This window comes from Boleophthalmus pectinirostris, unplaced genomic scaffold (genome assembly GCF_026225935.1).
Source record: "Boleophthalmus pectinirostris isolate CB_2022bp ecotype Guang Dong unplaced genomic scaffold, ASM2622593v1 HiC_scaffold_12, whole genome shotgun sequence".
Classification (NCBI taxonomy): Eukaryota; Metazoa; Chordata; class Actinopteri; order Gobiiformes; family Gobiidae; genus Boleophthalmus; species Boleophthalmus pectinirostris.
In genome coordinates, this window is record NW_026571018.1 from 35,028,648 (window position 1) to 35,051,219 (window position 22,572).

General features: G+C 39.5%; 1 protein-coding gene across 1 annotated transcript; it reads left to right on the plus strand.

Moving 5' to 3' along the window:
- Positions 1 to 1,110: 1,110 nt before the first annotated feature.
- LOC110153993 (sodium- and chloride-dependent GABA transporter 2-like) lies at positions 1,111 to 21,538 on the plus strand. Its single transcript, XM_055148275.1, has 14 exons — positions 1,111 to 1,291; positions 1,375 to 1,509; positions 3,209 to 3,349; positions 5,945 to 6,032; positions 9,091 to 9,223; positions 11,393 to 11,527; positions 11,614 to 11,717; positions 13,684 to 13,808; positions 16,110 to 16,211; positions 16,946 to 17,094; positions 18,104 to 18,206; positions 18,675 to 18,775; positions 19,736 to 19,906; positions 21,407 to 21,538. Exons 1-14 carry the CDS (start codon positions 1,111 to 1,113, stop codon positions 21,536 to 21,538), a joined length of 1,800 nt encoding a protein of 599 aa, XP_055004250.1.
- Positions 21,539 to 22,572: the final 1,034 nt, after the last annotated feature.

Genomic DNA, 22,572 nt, shown 5'->3' on the forward strand with positions numbered 1-22,572 from the left:
CCACCACAAACCAGGGGTGTCCCAGTTTTTGAATTTTATAATCTGGTCACACTAAGAAGAGAACATGTATCTGTAGCATATCTGTGCGTAAAACGAGGCATCTCCACGTGTGGATTTTAAAACTTCACGGCTCTCGGTTCAAAAATTGCACATACCACACTGACGTTTCTTGTTTGGAAATCTGGAAATCTGTGCACAACTTGGCAGATCGTTTCAATACTGCACATGACCTACTTTGCATTTAACAACTTGAAACTACACATCTGAGCACAAATAAATAAATAAAAATTAAAATGGCGGAAAATTTTGAGTTTTCATTAGACGTTTTTACGCAAAATCCCATGAAGGATTCCCTCAGTCTGCATCTACGCTCAGCTGTGTCTGCAAGAAATTTTAAAAAGTCGTGCTGCCACCTTATGGAGAGTCTTGATATTGCGTAATAGCGGGTTATTTACTTAGCAGGTCAAGCATGTACCCCCCAAAAAAGAAACACGATTATGATTTTGTTTTTATTTCATTTTTTGTGCGTATTATTATTTGACAACAGAAAATATCAACTATAGATTAACTTAAATATTTTTATTGATATTTATGAATACTTTTTATAGTTTTTCTCTTTGTTATTTTAATATATTGTGACGTGTGAGCTACCATGTCCAAATAATTTCGCTCCTGGATCAGACAGTACATTTTATTTGTCTATGTTTAAAAGCAATCAAGAAAACTGCTAAAATCATGAATCCTCAGGAGGGTGTTCGTCTCTTGACCTTAATCTCACCTTGTACAGAGATGATCCACGCACGTTACGTTTGTATAATAATTACACGCCCCGCACACGTGAAGCACAGGCCTCCACCGCACCGGAGCGCCGCCTCTTTTTACGCACGCTTTTACGCCCGGTTTATGAAATGACCCCCGCCCCCTGGGAAACATCCTCTGAGTTAAAAAGTTTCTGTCCTTCTCAGCTAATATCAGAAGAGATTGCAGAGGACGACTTTGAATCCGTTTGAACCAGCGACATATTGTCAACTTTGACTTTTACGCGCGATTTTTTTCTTTCTTTTTCTTTTTTTTTTTTAAGTTTCTGAATGATTCGTCTATTAATAAATTATGACTAAACACGAAACAACAGTGCCTATACCAAACGGAGAATGCGCAGAGAAGCCAAAAGCCCCACACTCTCGGGGGTACTGGGGGAACAAGGCCGAGTTTATTCTCACGGTGATGGGTGCTATCATCGGCCCGGGAAACGTGTGGCGCTTTCCGTATTTGTGCTACAGGAACGGAGGAGGTGGGTGTTTGTTTTTTGGGTTGGGTAAAACTATCAGGGTCCATTGCCTCATTACGCACTTGTGCCTCTTGTGGTCGCGGCAGGTGTTTTCTTCATTCCCTACGTTCTGTTTATCTTTACGTGCGGGATTCCCTTGTTTTTCCTGGAGACTTCGCTGGGACAGTTCACCAACCAGGGAGGAATCACGTGCTGGAAGAAGATATGCCCGCTTTTTCAAGGTAAATTCATTGAGGTTGAACTCGTCGTGACCTTTATGCTGCTAGTGATGGGACTTCCGGCTCCCCTGTGGGATCCGAATCTCCCAATACTGGCTCTTTTTATACTTAATTATATGAGAGAAGTCATTGTGAGAACTCTAACTGCAAATTCATAACAAAGAGAAATTACCAAGGCTAAAATCTTTTAAAATGGTGTAAAAGCATGTTTAAAAAAAAAAAAATCTTAAAAAAAAGTGTTGTATTACAATAAGGTGACCAGAATTTCAAAATCAAAACCTGGGACGCTCTTGATTTGTGGTGGTTGGTAGTAATTTGTGAATTTTAAATTGTGAAATGAGCACGTAAGAATATTTGTTATGCACTCGGTGACTTGGTATAGTCACATTTTCTTTGTGTTTTGGTCAGCTTTTCTGAATTTTACCGAAACAAATGACAATTTATGCCACTCTTTACCAGAGGTGAGACCAAGTCGTTGTTTTGCAAGTCTCAAGTAAGTCTCAAGTCTTTGACCCCTAGTCTGAGTCAAGTCCCAAGTCAAAGACAGACAGGTCCAAGTTGACTCTCGAGTCACTGGTCCATAAGTACAAGTCAAGTCCAAGTCGTCTGCTTTGAGTTTCAAGTCATTTCAAGTCTTTAAATCAAAAAGTACCAAATATAGCTTAGATTTTTGCAATTTAAATGAATTTTAAACTAATTTGTACTTAAATAGACATGGTATATGAGTATTAATATAAGAGTTGTAGAAAAGGTCAATTTTTCCTTTTTAAATGTCTTGACAAGAGTGTGAATTATTACGGTTAGAATAGAAAGAATTCAGAGTTATTTTGTCATGTAGTCTGCACTGAAATGGAAGGATCATGTTCTATGTAGTTCCCTCTGTTTTACTGTATTGTACTGAATATTATTGCAGTACATTTGAGGAGAGCACATCACAGTACTTCAGTTACATCCAGAGTAACAAACAGAGAAGTGGGAGGGACATGTTTCAGTTTGTTTCTGTAAAATTAAGCCCTGCATTTATCAACTGTGAAGAGAAAAGTATTTTATAAAAACATATTTTTAGGAGAAGCATCAAGTCTTTTCAAGTCACAGGCCTCAAGTCAGAGTGAAGTCTCAAGTCACTGATCAAGTCAAGTCTCAAGAATAGTGACTCAAGTAAGACTCGAGTCCAAGTCACGACTCGTATGTCCTCTGCTCTCTGGTCAAAAATAGGGACACCTGGGACATTTCTTGTATAAAACTGGGACAGATCAATAGTTCTGGATAAATCTGCTGGGACAGGGGACACAGGGCTCAAAACTGGGACTGTCTCTGGTAAATAGAGATGTTTAGTCACCTTATAATAGATCAAAAAACAACTGTTATTAAGATGCCGTATGTGTTTCTTTCTTTCTTTTTTTTCCCACTTAAATCTCACTTGTGTTGCCTGTTCTGTGTCTGTGCTGATTCCTGAGTTGGTTGGTGTTAATTAGTGTAAAAATGCAGAGAAAGAAAAATATTCTTTAAAAAAAAACAGGATCCTCATCCAACGACTACTGTTAAAGAATCGTTCAAAAGAGTCTACTCATTCACAAACGTCCCATCACTAACCTTTATGTAAGCAAGGGTTGCAGCTCAGTATCTCCAGTTTCACGGTCATAATCTGTATAAATAAATATAAATCACCGTGACAGCTTTGACCCTGTGTTTCTTGTTGCAGGAATGGGCTATGCCAGTCACCTGATCATCTCCTTCAGTGCCACGTCTTACATCATCATCATGGCGTGGGCTTTCTTTTACCTGTTTGCGTCCTTCAGCCCCAAGCTGCCGTGGGCCTCGTGTGGAAACGAGTGGAACACAGGTCTGGACGTTATGGATTATTGCTTTACACAGAAACGTACTTTACATTTTCCAATAGGGAGGTGTCTTGAAACATAAGGAAAGTGACAACAAACCCAGCCCTTTGTAAAAAAAAAAATAAAGTAGTCACAATCATAATTTATTTCAAATTAAAGGTCCTGTGTTATGTAAATAGTCTTGTTATAATGCTGTTATAAACTGGAGTTGTGTTTTGTTTCATTCACACGTTTGAGTAAAGCAAGGGCCACCAAACTTTTTTTCTCTGAGGGCCACATTATGGTTCCTGACTGTGATGGAGGTCGGGGTCGTGTCGGCCGTGTCACAGAATTGTTTGACCCTGATGACGCAGATTATATTCTTTGAAAACCGCCACACTTTCTTTACACATCAGACAAACTGCACGCTCCTCACACTGAACAAAACAATAATCGGTCGTCCACTGTTCTTAGAAAACTCTCTGTCTATCTTTTCGTAACTGCACTACAGAACTTTGCATGTGCGGTGACTGTCACTGTTTAATCTCGAACTTGTCAGGTGACGAAAATTCGGAGGCAAATGTAAACATGTCGTATAATAATTTAAATATAAATATAAATACTTAATATATATATCTTTTTTTTTATTGAAAAAAATCAACAAAACACAAGATGCAGACGTGTTATTATATGCCAAAAAGTAATTAAAATAAATAGCACAACTTTTGAGGATTGTCTCATAGGAGGAGTTCAAGTGATGCAGTCCTGGACAACTGAGGGATTCTACACACAGATTCTAATAAAGATATAAAACACAGATGTAAAACAAGAGTTTCAAAACACAGTGGAGTGCTTCTTCTATTAACACATGATATTATTAGGTGGAATTGATTGTTTCAGGCTAAATATTATAGGGATGTAACGATATCCAAATCTCTCAGTACGATATTTTCACGATATGCATCTCACGGACGATATTTATTGCAATATTTTGTGGAGGCTAAACAAAACTGTGAATATGCCACTGTTTTCCTTTTAAAATGCCGTGACAAGACTTTGGCTCTGTTATAATCCAAAGAATTCAGATTTAAAAGTGCTTATAAAAGTTATTTCTTCATGTAATCCGCACTGAAACTGAGCAAAGGATCATGGTCTATGTAGTTCTCTCTATTTTTTAGCTATATTGCTGCACTTTAACTATTAATTTAAACAAAGAGACTTGTAATTCGATATATTGTTCTCAGCCACGATATTATTGTGAGACTTTTGACGATACGATATCACGATATTTCAGTTATTGTTACATCCCTACTAAATATACAGGATTTGTGTGTTAAACATGTTTGAATGAAACAAAACAAAACTCTGTCGGTCTGTTTGTTTTGAGGAAACAACAGGATCAGAAAATAATGTAATATGGGCCCTTTAAAATCCGTGTATCATTTGTTCATTTGTTTTTCAAAATAAAACCAAAACAACTGTTTTCTTTATTATTTGTCTCCAAAATCTAAATGAAAAAATGGATAATGATTCATTTTTTTAGTTTTTGATTTTGTGTTTAAATGGAAAAAACGGATAACGGCTGTTTCCTGTTTAAGTGACTTAAACTGCGATGCCAAATTGAACCAAGACTGAACCAGGACTGAACCAGGACCGAACCAAGACCAAACCAGGACCGAACCAGGACCGAACCAGGACCGAACCCAGACCAAACCAGGACCGAACCAAGACCAAACCCGGACCGAACCAGGACCGAACCAAGACCAAACCAGGACCGAACCAAGACCGAACCAGGACTGAACCCGGACTGAACCAAGAGTGAACCAAGACTGAACCAGGACCGAACCCGGACTGAACCAGGACCGAACCTGGACCGAACCAGGAAGGAACCCGGACCGAACCTGGACTGAACCAGGACCGAACCCAGACCGAACCAAGACCGAACCAGGACCGAACCCGGACTGAATCGGGACTGAACCAGGAGTGTCAGGACAGACCCGGAGTTGGGCCCGCATAGACTGTCGGGTGATCAGGACTGAGACCAGAACCAAACTGCGACCGGGACCAGGACTGAGGCAGGGACTAAGACTGGGGCCAGACTGGGACTGAAACCAGGACTGAGACTGGTTTAGTCCTGGTTTAGTCCTGGTTTTGTCCTGGTTTAGCCCTGTTTTAGTCCCGTTTTAGTCCATATGCGGTGCAAAAGTTCGGCATCTCAGTTTAAGTCACGGAAACGGGAAGCAGTCCTTATCTGTTTTTTCATTTTGGTTTTAGAGACAAATAATGAAGAAAATAGATGTTTTCTTTTTGTTTTGTTTTCTTATTTTTGGTTTTATTTTGAAAAACGAATGAACGAATGACACACGGATTCTTTAAGCCTTAGTTTGTAGACTTCTCGGTTAACCTTATAGCATGTAATTTCATGGAAAGTTACCTGTAGCCTAGAATGTTGTAGAAATTATAATTAAAACCATGGATAATAATAATAAACCATAATACATTTCTTCATAAACCACATGTCTCTTTTCTGTCTTGTTTTGTCGATTCTCCAACACTCATTATTCCACAAATATTCTACTGTATTTGTTTTTATTATTAACAGTCTTTTCTTATTTTCACAGCCTCCTGTTTGGACTTAAGCCAGACCAACATAAGTCAGAGCGTAATATCCAAACACAACACGACTCTCCCGGTGGTCGAGTACTGGCAGTAAGCTCATGTTACATCATCTTTCTTTAACTTCAACTCCATCTCTAAACCCTAAACCCTAAACCCGTCACCTATTAACCCACTGAATCTCACGCACTAGTGTACAGCATGCAGCGTACACATTTTAACATTTGACCTGGGTTGAATTGTAGACTGTAAATTAGGGATGGGCATGATTAATCGATAATTGATCATTAAGAATTTCATCGATTACGTTAATTTTAATCGACAAACCGAATGTAGGTTGCTGTGCGTAGTGTAGCGTGACCAAACAGGGGTCCGTACATGTGTCTCTGCACTCAAACAGAAACATTCGGTCAGTCTGCAACGTACCGAAGCACAAATGTGTATTTAACGATGATTTGTACAAGAAATTCCACGCTTTCCGTTGCGTTCGGGACAAGTGTGAGTCCATGTGCACAGTGTATAAAGCAGCACATATGTTTCTGTGTCCAGTGGGAAAAAGTTTTACCAGGTGAGAGTCGCGCGATGTCGATGACGAGTCCCCGCCTCCCTCCCCCCGTACGGTGTCCTGGTTTTGACAAACACAAATATGGTCACACTAACCTGTATTCACCTGAGTCATGTCTTTTAATCCGACAGAAGTTGAACCACATCAGCGACACAAGAGCTGTAGTTTTATCTTCGCTTAGTTTATGTAAATTAGCGATGCGGTTTTAAGTTTTGTTTCTGTGAGAGTTGAACAAAACTGAATTAAACACATTATAATGTCAAACAAGCTGATGTGGATCTAGAGTGGTTACAGTTTATATGTCGTGAAGTTGAATTTATTTAGTAGTGCAGATAGTAATAATAATGATGATCATTTTAATATAAAAACGTTAATGATTAATCAATAATTGATCATTAATTCTTCCGACGATCGATAAGAAAATTTTATCAAATGCCCATCCCTAATTTGGACGGCTCCATTTATTGTTATTTATTTATACGCTTGGGAGTGAGAAACACAATTTCGATTAGGGATGGGCATTTGACTAAATTTTCTTAATCGATTGTCGGGAGAATTATCGATTATCGATTAATCATTAACGTTTTTATATTAAAATTTATCATCATTATTATGGTAACACTTTATAATAACTACACCTTACTTAGCCTTAATAAAGCATGAATAAAGACTTAATTAATAATAAACAAAGATTTAATTAATAATGATTCACACTTAGTAAATGCTTAATAAAGGATAATTCGTCTTCACTTTGGAAAAGCTCTCAAAAAGACTTAACTAACAGATAACAGCTGCCTGAATGATCATTATTAATCAATCATCATTAATTGAGTCTTTGTGCATTATTAATTAAGCCTTTGTTCATGCTTTATTAAGGCTAAATAAGGTGTCGTTATTATAAAGTGTTACCATTATTATTACTATCTGCACTATTATGATTAATCGATAATCGATCGTCATTTCTTCCGACGATTGATTAAGAAAAATTTTATCAAATGCCCATCCCTAATGTAAATATAAATGGACATAGTTAACCTGCAGGAAGTGATTATGGGTACACTTCAGGCTCCATCGACCTGGTTTACTTTGTATTGAAAAATCCTGGTGTTTTTATTTCGCTTTTTTGTCTGTAAATCAATTTCTAGATGTTTGTGTGTTTTTATTTGGTCAGTGTTTAACTCTTTACAGTCTCCATACATTATATTCAGTCTGAGGCCATAAAATAAAACATATTCAGTCTGTAAAACAATCAAATCAAATTAACGTAAACACTAAGTCACTGACCACTTGTAGGCAGAATCTAAAACTTATTGTGTCCCCCCTTATCTCCAACTTCAGCACGTTAATGGACATTCACCTCAAAATTAGTATGACATTAATACAACATTTTACTACATCATAATAAAAAAATCAACAATTATTCTAATTATAACAAAAATCTCTTTACTGTTACTGTTTACTGTCGTTATTCTTTCAGATATTTTTCCATTGCTGTTCTCTTAAAAGTTATTTTGAATTGAAAAAGAGAAGTTGCTTGTTTTAGCTCATTGCAGCAACTGTGCCATAATTTGAACTCCTTTGCTGAGTTTCTATTCCTAATATATTGAACTTGGCTCCAGAATGCATGTCTGCATTGTTAAACCTTTCAGATCGACGGGATCATATACGATGCCTGCAAACATGTTTTATATAACCATGCATAACTTTTCAACCATAAAAGAAAGAAACTTCCTTTTTTTTCTTGAAAAGCTGAGAGTTGCAGTTTCTGAGCATATTTCCAGGGGAAACGAGTGTCCAATAGGAACTTTGTTTTCACATGCGCTCCTTCTATTTTGACTGGACCAAACTTTGCCAAAGAGTGTAGTGAATCAAAATGGTCGATGCTCTGAGCGTCTGTGTTCATAACAATTGAAAAAGCCGCTCTAAGTGCAGTTATTTCTCAAATAAATGGAAAATTACACATCTTGGTCTGTGTAATTGTGCATCCCTGCATCCCTTCAGAATGTACAAATCCAAATGTAATAAACACCATGGAAATGCAGGAAGTGATGTGGCTCCATGACTGGCACCAGGAAAGTCATGGGGCCATTGCACTTTTTTCTGTTTTGAGGCAATAAGGACATTTTTTGTTTACTTACAGACTAAGGCCCAGACTAATTTAGAGCTAAGGCCATAAATTAAACATTTTTTATGTCCACAAAGTTGTTTATACATGTTTTGTATGAAAAAGTGTGATTTTTCTTTTTTCTTTTTTTTTCATTTGTCTGGTCCTGTAACTTTTACTACTCGTATGTGTAACACTTCATTAGGGGGTAAAAGGGGGAGTTTTAATAGCAAAATTAAGAAAAAAATGCAGGCGAGGACAAATTTAGTAAAATTGCCTTTAGGTCTGGAAGTATTAAGATGTGATTTAGTGTATTATTGAATTGTACTGTATGCCAACTGTATGACACTGCTACACAACAATTTCCCTCTGGGACAATAAGAAAATTGAAAGTTGGGTGACGTCACACTCACTTCATCCACTTCTTTATAGAGTCTATGATTTGAATCCAGTGTGGTGCTGATGTGACTTGTGGTTGGCAGACGGCGGGTGCTGAAGATCTCCACGGGCATCGAGGACACGGGCAGTCTGAGGTGGGAGCTGGCGCTGTGCCTTGTTTTGACCTGGGTCATCTGCTACTTCTGTGTGTGGAAAGGCATCAAGTCCACTGGGAAGGTCAGACCTACAGAACATGTACAAAAACACAGACGGCATCACATTTAAAGTACAGATTATGTGTTTTCATGTTTTTCTAATTATTGGTTTGGTGCGCTAGTACCTGTGGTGAAATTTGACCATAGTTTGACATCAGTTAAGTGGAAGTTTGTGGAGTTCTCTTGCAAAATCCCCTACCTACGCCATCAACACGGAAAGCTTCATCCAAATGCAGCAACAATTTATGCACATGGAAGGCTTTTTTTGACTTATAGATTTATATTAATCATGTACTTGTATTAATCTAATCATAAATCAATCAATCAATCGACAACTTTATTAGTCCCAAAGGGCAATTCAGTTTGCATATCTCTGGTTGTGCACAATACATTTTAAAAATCGAATAAATACAACACACACCGTACATTCAGACCTCAGTGCATCAGGGGACACAACAGCAAATTTACTTTCCTTTTAAAAGCTTTATGGCAATAAGAATAAAAGATTTAGCGTAGCGGTTGAGCTTTTGTTGTGGGGTGACATAGCGCCTCCCAGAGGGTGTTTGCATAAACTGTGATGGTTAGTCTGGCTCAGTATGGCCTTAGTCTTTGGGAACACCCGCACAGTACAGCACTGCACCCACCCGTTAACCCGAGATTATATCAAACTTTTGCGTTGCCCGACCGATATGTTATGTTGCCTCTTCCTCAAAGTGATTTCTGAGGTACTCGTTGTTAATGAGAGTCCAGAAGGAGCGGGAGGGCACCCGGTCCAGTTTAAACCTCACCTGTCGGGTCGCTGATGAGGGGATCATGTCCACCAGTCTTTTGGCCAACAGTTGTGACAGAGTGTGAGGCTGCACTGTGGGCTTTCTCTGGATGATGGACTCACTTCTTTGGGGCAGTAGGTTCACATTCTCCTGCTGCCTGGAGGAGTCATGTGTCTGTACCTCTGCAGCCTTTCTTGTGAGAATCTCTACTACGCTGTTTGCCTGTTCCTCAATGTGATTGCTGAGGTACTGGTTGTTCCTCAGAACCCAGAAGGCGCAGAAGGGCACCTGGTCCAGTTTAGACCTCACCTACCCAATAGCTAAAAGCTGGGGGTGATGCTGCACCGAGGGGTCCCTCTGTATAGTGGACACACAGCTTTGGGGCAGTAGATTCACATTTTCCTACCTCAAGTAGTTGTTGAACACCTGAGCCAGGCTGCAGGCCTTCCTTTGCAGGTGAGCCTGGGCCCGCTCGTCCTCCATGACTGACAAGAAGTCCTTCTGTGTCAGTGACTCAAGGAGATGCTCTTGATGAGACATTTGGAAATGTTTCAGAGAGGTTTGCTAACAGTGCTACTTGTGAGGAAAGTGTTGCTGAAATGAGCTGAAGTGGTGGAGTGTGTCTGCTGGGAACTTGGACAAATGGAACAGAACACTAAAGGTCCTTTCCATGGGGATGCACATGCAGTGATTTGATTGGTGGGTTTCAGATTATATCACCACATATCCAAAATATGAAAATCACCAATTATTTACGTATTTGTTTAAAAAAAAAAAAACTAAAAAAACTAAAATTCCAGGGTGTGTCCAAACGTGTGCCTTACCCTGTCCTGTGGGTGTGGATGGGCATTACCCATCTCCTCACACAAACAGCACTCAGGTGAATAGAGGCTCTGAATCAAAGGGACACGTGTGTTATGTGTGTGGTGTAGAATACTTCATCTTTACTTAAAAAGCACCCCGTTCTTGATAGGACATACATTAAGACTAACTTCTTCATATAGAAAACAAAAGCATTATTCTGGGGTTCATAGTGAAAAAATAGCTGAAGTTGGTGATTCTAAATTGCCCCAGTAAATCCATGTGACAGTGTGTTATTGTGCCCTGTTACTTTATGTCAGCTGGTCTGCCAGAAACCCACATTATCTAACAGAGTGCACGCGCCTGTAAGTATGTACGTATGTATGTATGTATGAATTGAACGCATTCTTGAAAGCAGTTAACATTCTTAGTATTACAGCTCGTATTTCTCAGAAGATGTTATCAATAATCGAGTAGACAAGCATGTAAAATCAGCTGATGTTGTTTTTCTTCATAGTTTGGTAACATTTGCCCCACTGTGTATCAGGGATGTAACTATATCGAAATCCCTCAATCTTGTGATTTTAAAGTGGTCCCTGATAATTGAATCTTGATTTCAGGCGGCCTACTTCACAGCCACCTTCCCCTACGCCATGCTGCTGGTTCTACTGATCCGAGGAGTGACTCTGCCCGGAGCTATCGATGGAATCATTTACTACCTGTACCCGGATATCTCAAGACTTTCTGATCCACAGGTTAGAAAAGCAAACTGTCCTTTTAATTATACAGTTCAGTCATAGTAGTAGTAGTATTCTCATAGTTTTGTATTTTGTGTGTATAGGTGTGGATGGATGCTGGTACCCAAATCTTCTTCTCCTACGCCATTGGACTCGGCTTCCTAACGTCACTTGGAAGTTACAATCACTTCAAAAATGACTGTTACAAGTGAGTGTATGTAACATGCTATAACGTGTACTAGTGTTGTAATCAAGATTGCATTAATTGAGATCAAGACCAGGCCTCTGCTCAGTTTCATTTCTCTCCAGCAACTAGGTCAGGAATCAGGAATACACTAGACAGTTTGCAAGAACCCTGGAAGTGGTAGACCGCGCACCGGCCAATCAGTGAAGAGCTATGAAGCCATGACTGGGTCCCTATTGTGTTACAGCTCAACAGTAAACAAAGCGGTCGAGATGGATGTAGATGAAGACACATATTCTGTGTTGGCAGGATTTAAAGCCGGAACAAAGGGAAAGTTTGGTGAATTTTATCAAGGAGAAAGACATTGTTCTCCTTCTTTCAACGGGATTTGGGAAAAGCTTAATATACCAGTTAGCTCCATTAGGGATGCATTACGTACGTCCTGACCAAATAGCAGCGATTGGTTAAATAGAAAAAAGTACCCGCCTACTGTGGAGCGAAGGAATCCTAATGCTGCCAGGTCAGACGGTTTCCACGAAGTGAAACCAGCTGATGAACCAGGCTAGTCCGAGACCACATGGTCCTGAGACCAGGACAAGACCGAGACCTCTGAGGGTCGAGACCGAGATAAGACCGAGACTTTTAAAGGCAGAGACCGAGACAAGACCGAGACCACTACCCAGCGAGACCAAATCAAGACCAGCTGTCTAATTTTCGACATTTATTTGTATTTTACACTTATTTTGGCTCATATATATGATTGTTTTTAAAAATCTATCTCCATTTTATCACTTGTCGAGTGTTAGACTTCAAGACCGAGACAAGACCGAGTCCAAGCGCCTTCAAGGCCGAGACAAGACCGAATCCAAACGCAGTGAAGTCCAAAAGGAGACCAAGACCGTTAAAAAACACAGTCTCTAGGCCAGTTTCGAGACCATGAACCTGTTTTACGGTCTGTACGGTACTACAACTAACGTGTACTATAACAAATACTATTGGATTATCTGGATTTCGGGAGGAACAAATAATATTATAATTTGGGCTACGTTAATATGATGACGGTTTGAACAGACGACGCAAAAGTGGCGTCGCGTCTTCACTTTTTATTTTGCGTTTAGACAAGCGTTTTGCGTGTGCATACGGTGACGCAAAAGTGTGTGGAATTGGATTGTGTGTGCATGCCAGGCGGCTCAGTGGTGACGCTGGGTGGTGATGTATGTGACGTAAACACGTACGCGACTTGAGCAGATCTGACCAGAGTTTTGCGTCTTGGGCAGTGTAGACGCAAACGCTACGGTGCAGCGTATTCAACTTTTCCACTCTGGAGGGTGGTTTCAGATTTTTGTGTTTTTAAGCCTCAAAAACGCCAGTCACCATCTAAAGGAAAGCCACTTCCGAAAAAATATTTTGTCGTTTTTACCCACAAGTGTTGGATCATATAGTCTTTAGTGATTGTGAGAGTGGGAGACAGAACATGTGAGGAAAATAGAAAAGAGTTGGACCTAAGAGAATTTTAAAACAGACCTTTTATGCAACATAGACTTTTCAGAGCTTTTACCCATGTTATAGTTGTTTCCCTTCACAATTCCCCCTACCGAAGTTGTATTTGGAGTGATTGGTGCATGTTTGAGCAATCTTTAATCTTTAATAAGTCTAATTAAAGGTCCTACATTACGCAAAACTGTCATGAAGCAGTAGTTTTCAAGTTAACAGCTTCTTTTACATTTAGTTCAGTAGAGATTGGCAATTTCAGGGTGGAAAGAAGTCAAATGATTCTAATGAAGTTGTATGGCGTTTAAAAACCCAGTGGAGCGATTCCTGTATTACAACATGTGGAACTGTGGACAACGCAACTCCATGTATGGCTGTGTGTGATGGGGAAACAACATTTATAACATAGATCAGAAAAAAAAAAAAACATAATATGGGCCGTTTGAGCAATAGATATTGGAGATGTTTGACTCTAAAAGATGTTTTGTTTTGTTTCCAGGGATTGTTTCTACCTGTGTCTTCTAAACAGTGGCACCAGTATTGTGGCAGGATTTGCTATTTTCTCTGTTTTGGGGTTCATGACTTATGAGACTGGACTGGACATCGCTGAAGTGGCAGAATCAGGTGAGTGCTTCTAGTTCTTGTGCCAAATCTGCGGTCATATGGTCTAATCTCATTTTAAGCAGCTTGCTACTTTTGATGTGCTATGTTTTGATTATGGATCAGTGAACTGCTAAAGGAAAAGGTTTTAATTGGCTGGACACGATGTTCCAAAATATGGACACTTCATGCAGCGTTTAAGTTTCTTTATAGGTGTTTTTGGAGCTATGGGAGAAACTTTTACATGTCATCTGTGCATGAGTAATTTAGCGATCTCTCCTGGGCACTATTCAAACACTTTTTATTTTATTTTTTACCTATACCATCCAATTCAGGACTCAGCCCGCAAGCCTAAGTCATCCACGCTACTGTAGAACAATTTTACATAAATATACAAACGCATGATACTCTACAACTTCACAAACCTGATGCAATGTGCAGTAGTTTCAATACCATAGTGTGGTTGCACTCTGAAAGGGGAGTGACTTAGCTCGAGGAGCAAAGGGAGGGGGCACCCAGAGCATCAGAAATGAAACTGAAACTATTTTGGCAAACAATAAAAGATAGCATAGTTCTCTAAATATGTTGTGTGTTTGCAGTTAATAAGCTTCGGGCACCGGCCAATCAGCGAAGAGCCATACATTCTGTGTTCACAACGATTCCCAAGATCAAGGATTTAAAGCTGGTTCAAAGAGAATTTTTGGTGAATTTGATCAAGGGGAAAGACATTATTGCCCTTCTTCCTACAGGATTTGGGAAAATATACCAGTTAGCCCCATTAGAAGCGCATTACATACATCACAACCAAACAGCAGCGATTGGTTAAATGATAAAAAGTACCCGCCTACGTCTACCAGCGAACGAATCCTAATGTTGCAAGGTCAGACGGTTTCCACAAAGTGAAACCGGCTGATGAATCAGGCTAATAAAAAGTCACAATAAAGATAATATTTCAATCATTCATGCTACTGACCGGGGGCGTCAGACTGGGGGGTAAAGGGTTCTGTTTACCCAGGGCCCAATGCAGGGAGAGGCTCCTCACAAAATCTGTAATATGCATTTCTCATTAGACAACATGTAGCGCGGCCCCATCAAGATGATTTGTACTCATGGGCCCAGAATTTGGTGCTGCAACCCTGACAGACTAAATCTGAAAGCAAAATAATCCAAGTAAAACGGTAACTCATTTTATGTACTGCATGGTATGATCCAAACCAGACAGAGTTTAGTTTATGCTGAATGAAACACTGGTGGTAGTAAATATGTAGAGCTGGACATGAATAGACCTTCTAGAGCTCATTTCATCTTTAGCAGCTCCGCATTGGTTTCACCGGGCAGTGGGGAACACTGCACAAAAGTGATTTAGTCTTTCTTGGCACTGAAATATCTTTCTATTTTCACCCATGTTCTAAATAAACTCTTTCTTTTTTATTCATAGTGGCTGTTTTTGATGTGGTGTTGTTTAAGTTAGGAACATCCCAAAACAGTTTACTCCTCGTCCTTAAGGTGCTATGGAAGTTTAATATTTTGTGATGTGTGTTGCATATATCAAAGATTAAAGTCTCTCTCTCTATGACATAAAATGATGCTATGTATGTTCTTATGTGACATAAGAAGGGACCATCTGCTTTTGGCACTGAGCCCAGCCAACAGGGGATAACAGTGACCGGTCATGCCTCTCACAGCGGTGTTGTTTTTTCTACTCCATACATCCAGTCACATGGACAGATATAAGCCTCGTATAGGGCCTCTATACGTTCCAGGAATTCAAATTACACTGCAGAGTTTTTTCTGATCTTTGGTATCATGTTTTTTCATGATCAAGGACATACTGTACCTGGAGTTGTGTTTAGTTTCATTTAGTTTGATTTAATTTGTTTAAAACAGAAATCCTGCACATTTAGGCTGAGTTCTTCTCTCAAACAGAAAACACTGTTCCACCTTGTGATGTTATGTGGTAATACAAGGAAGTGCTCCAGTGGTTTTTCATAAATTCCTGTTGCCTTCACTTAAAAATGTGATCATACGGATGTTTTCAGCAATTGAATTACCAGTATTTACTAAACAAAAGGTAAAAGGGAGCTGTTAACTAACTACTGCTTCATGACGTCACGAGTATTTTGAGCTTTGGAAACTAGTAGATTAATAATTCAGGATGACCCAAACGTGTGAATAAAACACCTCCAGGTTTGTTTTTGACGAGGTAACAACATTATAACTTGACTACAAGCTACAAGACTCAATTTTGCGTAATATAGGACCTTTAAATGAAACCTATGTTGAACTCAGCTGTGTTCTCTAATGTTGTGTGCTCCGTGTGCTCAGGTCCGGGTTTGGCGTTCATCGTGTACCCTCGTGCCGTGGCCATGATGCCGGTGCCTCAGGTCTGGTCCGTGTGCTTCTTCCTCATGATCATCCTCCTCAGCCTTCGACAGCCAGGTAACACACAACTGAAAGAGATAGAAGAATACGATGATTTATAATTGATGGAGACGAGATAGTATTAAAGCGGACCTATTTTGCAGTTTTTTACCATGTTATAATTATTTCTCCATCTCATTTACCTGCCCGAACTCGTATTTGAAATGATTCGTGCATCTTTCGCTTATTTTTTTCAAAACGCCATTTTGCAACCTCCGTTTTCACCGCCACCGCTACACACCCCTGTGACATACACACTTCATTCTCCAGTATTAGTATAGTAAATAGAAACAAATCTGCAGCTCGGTACATGATCTGCAGCTATCTATAGGAAGGGCCGACAACTTCACAGCTCTTTGTTGTGATGAAGTTTTTGGAGACACACAGTTTTCTAACCCAGAACTCAGCCGATTTGTTTCTTTTATTAAGCTGATATTCATTAAGGGCAATATTCATTAAGGTGAACATTGCGATTTAAAATGTCCAAATTATAACACAATGATCCATCGATTATAACTTTATAGCAGACACAAGCACAGTAAGTCTTCTTAAATAATGATAAGAAAAAACATATTAAGATGATCACATCTAACACATTTGGAAAGATAGGCTTAAATATCTGTAAATGTGGAAAAGACAAAAGAAGAATCTGTATGTATGACTGTAACTATACATTTATAATTTTATATTGAACATTTTTAATAGTTGCCATAGTAACACAAACACCTGCCTCTGTCCTGTCTCTTGTCAGTTCGTGGGTCTGGAGTGCCTGATGACATCACTGGTGGATCTCTTTCCGGTTTATTTACGTCAAGGATGCCGTCGAGAGCTGCTGCTGCTGCTCATCTGCTCTGTCTGCTGTTTACTGGGATTGTCTCTGGTCACAGAGGTGTGTGCTTCCTCTTTTACACCTTGAGTATAAAACTGGTTAAACTGAACTCAGATTTGGACTAATCTTAGTTTCAAGTTGAACCTGGTCAGTACTGGCCAGACTAGTCCCTTAAAAAGCTGCTCAAAGATCCTATATTATACAAAATAGACTCTTTTGACCTTTAAGACATGTTAGTGTTACCTCCTCTAAAACCTCAAAATGCTCTGTTCCACCTTGTGATGTCATAAAGTGGTAGTTTTTATGATAACAGCTACCTTTTACATTGTATTCAGTGAAGATGGACAATTTTAGAGATGAAATCATCCAAATGATTTTAGTGACGGTGTACGGAGTTTAAAACACATTGGAACAATTCCTGTATTACCACATGACATCACAAGGTGGAACAGAGTGTTTCTGTTTGAAAGGAGAACCCCACCTAAATATACAGGGTCTGTGTGTTCAAAATGTATGAATGAAACAGAACACACCTCCAGGTATGTTTGTGATGAGGAAACAATATTATTAATCATAAATCAGACAATAGTGTAGTACGGGCCTTTTAAATTCTGATATAGCTCTGGTTTAGATCTTGTATTTTTTCTTTATTCAAACATGGTTTAATCTTGGTTTGATGTTCTGAAATATTATGCAGTGATGTAACTTACTTAAATAAAATTGCATGATGGTATTGTTTTGTTATGAGTCCTGACCACCTGCTCTGTGCTCTGTGGTTGGCATTGGACAATCAGCCTTAAATTAAGTGTCTGAATAATTTACTGTCACATTTGCAAATCCACTGATCTCAGTGAAGTACAAACATCTTGTGACTGTAATGTTATTTGAGAGGAACTTGTTTTACATTACATTAGCTCACCTGTTGTAGTTCCAAATAAGTCAACTCCTCATGGACGGATCGTGTTAAAATGAAGCTCAGATTAAATCTAACTTCAGTGCTTCTCGTTAGCTTCATTATGGATCTGTCTGACCTTGTTTCAGTGTGAATGATGCAGATGTGATGTTGCAGGGTGGGATGTACCTGCTGCAGCTGCTGGACCACCATGTGTGCAGTGGCACCACCCTGTTGTTGTTGTCCTTCTGCCAGTCTGTGAGCATCGCCTGGGTCTACGGTGAGTCCAGAGGGTCAAACACAACAAACAGCTACTCAGTTCCTGGAAATCCTACACCACACTGACATGGTCCTGGTTCAGTGACGGTCAATATACTGCATTACATGTTTGCTTTAGTCTTTGGTTCAATTCTGTGAAAAGTAAATGGAAATATAATCAGATTAAGCACATTTCCAGGAGCAAAATGTAACATTTCTTTTTCTTTGGGGATGTTCCACATTATGGCATTTTAGATACCTATTATGAAAGTATATGTCATTTTATTGCTTGAAAACATGCTTGAAAACATGCATTGTAACTGTGTTTAGACATGGCTCTTCACAGATTCACAGTATAATAGGCCCATTCAGATGATCTGTTCTGAAATATACAAGATGATTACAGTAAAGACAAACAAAGTGCTTTAGGTGTATGCACCTGGTTACTCCAAATAAACAACTGTTCTGTTCTTTTCTCTTTCATGTTCAGGAGCTGACCGTTTCTATGACAACGTCTCAGACATGATCGGATATCGTCCAAACATACTCATGAAGTACTGCTGGAAATATGTCACACCACTCATAATCTTTGTAAGTATCTCAGTTACAGTGTGGTTCATTTCTTTTTGTGGTATGTTCAGAGTTTAGCACTCGGGAATGTCTTTTCCACATCATAACATTTTCAGTGACTCTCACTCGACTTTAGATCTTAGATTTTAAGATGATCAATTCTGAACTTAGTGTTCAATAAAACTATAGACTACCAATAGTGACCCAGCTGTTTATCCAGCTGTTCCATGCGTCGCTTGTTTACTTTCTTTAACATAGTTCTCCATGGGCAACTTGCACACTTGCTTCAGACATGACAGTTACAACAGTAAGTTTTTGTTGACCTACCATCCTGAACTTTATTAGTAGTTTTAGTAGTATTAGTAGTAGCAGTACTAAAAACAGTCATACTAAATTTTTTAGAAGTTGTGAACGCACTTCCCACTTACTCATCAGAGCTGACGGTAGGGGTGTGCAAAAATATTGTAATATCAATATATCGTATTGTTTAATATCATGATACAGTATTGATATCATGGGCTGCTGTATCGATATATCTATATTCGTCAAGAGTATTTTTTGGTATATTTTGTTAAATTATTTTGTTACAGCTACAGTTTTGTTTCTTGGTTCAAACTTTCAAACTGAAAGTGCACTTTATCGAGATATGTATCATATCGTGGTCTATGTATCAAGGTATCGTATTGGCAGCTTCTTAATGATACCCAGCCGTAGTTGACAGTCCCTGTGCCAGCTGTGTGCACTAAACAAAACTAAAACTGAGCTAAAGATCCTGTCAGGACTGATGTGTTTAGAATATCTATGCACACAGCAGTACAGTACTGACATGTATAAATGAAGCAAAAATACAACTCCAGGTACGTCTTTGATGAAAAAAACAACAGAATAGCACAGTTCAAAGCTCAAATGAATTGTTAATTATGTGCTTATTAGCTTTTATGAAGCAACTCCCACATAGACTCACATGTGGTTGTGTTCCAGGGCACATTCGTGTTCTCCATAGTGAGGCACAGTCCTCTGAAGTTCAGTAACTCGTATGTGTACCCGCTGTGGGCCAACATCCTGGGCTGGTTCATCGCCACCGTGTCCCTCTCCTTGATCCCACTGTTCGTCATCTATCAGCTCATCCACGGAAAGGGCACCCTCAAACAGGTGAGCCAGGGCAGCTTTAGACTTTAAATGTTCTATATTACGCACAATTGATTCTTACGAGCTTTAAGACATATTAGAATGCTGCTACCTCATCAAAAACATACCCCAAGATGTGCTCTGTTCCACCTTATACCTTATATGAAGCAGTAGTTTTGAAGTGAACAGAGATGGGCAATTCCCGAGCTCCAATTCTAGTGAGGATTTTCTAGTGAAGCACTTCCTGTATGACATCACAAGCTGGAACAGAGTGTTTTCCATTTAAGAGAAGAACTCAGCCTGAATATTGCCGGGTTTGTGTGTTAAGCGTGTATGAATGAAACAAAACACAACTCTTGGCTTGTTTTTGAGGAAACATTATAACATAGATCAGAAAACAGTGTACCGTATTTTCTGCACTATAGGGCGCTCTGGATTATAAGCGCACTGTCATTGAATGGTCTATTTTCAAACTTTTTTCACATATAAACCGCACCGGACTATTAGGCGCATTAAACAAAACACAACAGATAAGTCAGTCAAACTTTATTTAACATGTTCACAATAATTCTCAACTTTGTTCAGTTGTAACGTGTAAAAAAAATACGGTCTGAGACGCTAAATTGTTAGTGTATTCAGAATAAGTCATAATAGTTCAAACAGTTGGGCGATTCCTTCATCCAGCGCGTCCACATCCCTCTCGTCATTATCTGAGTCAGTGTGGTTACTGTTCCCTGGCAGTTCAGTGATGATTCTTGGTGAAAGCTCGGACCACAGTTGATACTGATCCTTAGCCCGGGCGTCCACGATCCGTTGGCAGATCATGGCATAAGTCGCTCGCCGCTGTCTCTCTGTCTTGGTGAATGTGTGTCCGCCTTCTCTCATCCACTGCTCCCACGCAGCTCGCACTTTCACTTTATAATAGCCTTGAGTTTAAAGCGTGTCTCTTGACAGGTGCATTTTGATATTAAAAGGAATCACAGTATGTATTACTCCGCGATGCTCCTGACTACGAAGCCGTAATGCTGCAAGTGGTGTGACTTTGTAAGACATACTCAGACACCCCAATAAATTCATATATAAGGCGCTCTGGATTATAAGGCGCACAGTCGTTTTTTGATCAAATTAAAGGCTTTTAAGTGCGCCCTATAGTGTGGAAAATACGGTAATATGAGCCTTTAAACATTATCACCTTGACCACTTTTCCGACCCTTATGTCTATTTAAATTTAAAATCATTGAACGTATTTTGTATTTATGGTCAGTTTTACACATTTCCCCTGTATCCTTAAAGTTGTGTTACTCTCTGAATAGGGGCTGTGTGTTAAAGGGGTCGTGTGGGTTCTACCTGGCAATAAATACATTTCTTGTCCTTACTTGACGTGTCCCACTGCTAATCCACACAACAAAACTCTCTCTCCTTCCTCTGTTCATAGAAAGAGAGCTGCTTTTGTCTTGCTTTGAGACCTTTCTCACTCCGACTCATGTTGCTCACTGAAGTTTTTTGTTTATCTTCTCCCCACAGCGGTACCTGAAACTTTGCCAGCCCTCAGATGAATTCAGCCAGACTCAAAGCTGGACAGAGAAAAGCAGTGTTACTAAACCAGACCCGACTGAACTCAGACTGCTGACCAATAACAGAGAGCTCGCCGCCTGAACGACTGATGGAAGCCTCAACAGAAGATATGGAACAAGTTGTAAATCCAAAAATGAAAATGCTGGTGTGTTATGTTCATGTGGACATTATCTACATTATGATTTATTAGAAGTATTCACAGTGTTTTAAAGATCAGAAGTAGTCTGGTTTCACAGTACCAAGTCTTTTCAAATGTTGGGCTAAACTTTTTTTGACAGGAAGTAGATTACATTTTGAGCTTGGTTGATGAGTGGATATGAACAATTCTCATTCTCCCAAAAGGATTAATTTGTCTCCATGGAGATTTTATTACTTTCCCCCACATTGACGTGTTATTGTCGGAGTTTTTATCAAACGTCCCTGCACTCTGACATTTTTTTTTCCTTTGGTCAGAATGACACACCTTGTTCTGTCTGCAGACTGTCTTTCTGTCCTGGTACGGCTCTAGTGCTGAATGCAGGTCGGTAGGCGCTGTTCTGCATGCGGCCGCCTCTGGTGCCATTAGAGCTTTACCCACGCCGCTCTGTTGGCATGAGAGGGGCCGCATACGCCTAACCTTCCTGCAGTGAGAGCGCGGTGGAGATGCCAGGGTAACGAGTGCGTAAAAGTCCGCATCTTTAAGTGCGCGCACGAAGAGAAGGAGCTCTGCCGCCTCCTCTTTATAAACTTTTATGAGTTTATAAGGGAACCTGTTTATCTGGGTCCCTGTGTAAGACGCTCTGTCCTCCAGGACCAGGTATAATTCCAATCCTTTAGCCCTTATTCATGAAAATATCCACATTCCCAAATGTTACGACCCAGCTCGTTTGGGTAAGGGAAATAACAAAAATAAAAACCAAGATGTAAAATGGAATAAATTAAGTAATGTTCAATTAACAGGAAGGTAAAAGGTAAATTAACAAAAGACTAAAAATATACAGAAAGCAACATAACCTAAGAAACAGAACAACAGAATAAGTTTTGTGCGAGAAAAGGGGTCACGCAGGCTTACAAAAAAACGAGTGGTAAAACTTAGGGACACACACTAAACTAAACACAAGTTCCCCAAATTAAAC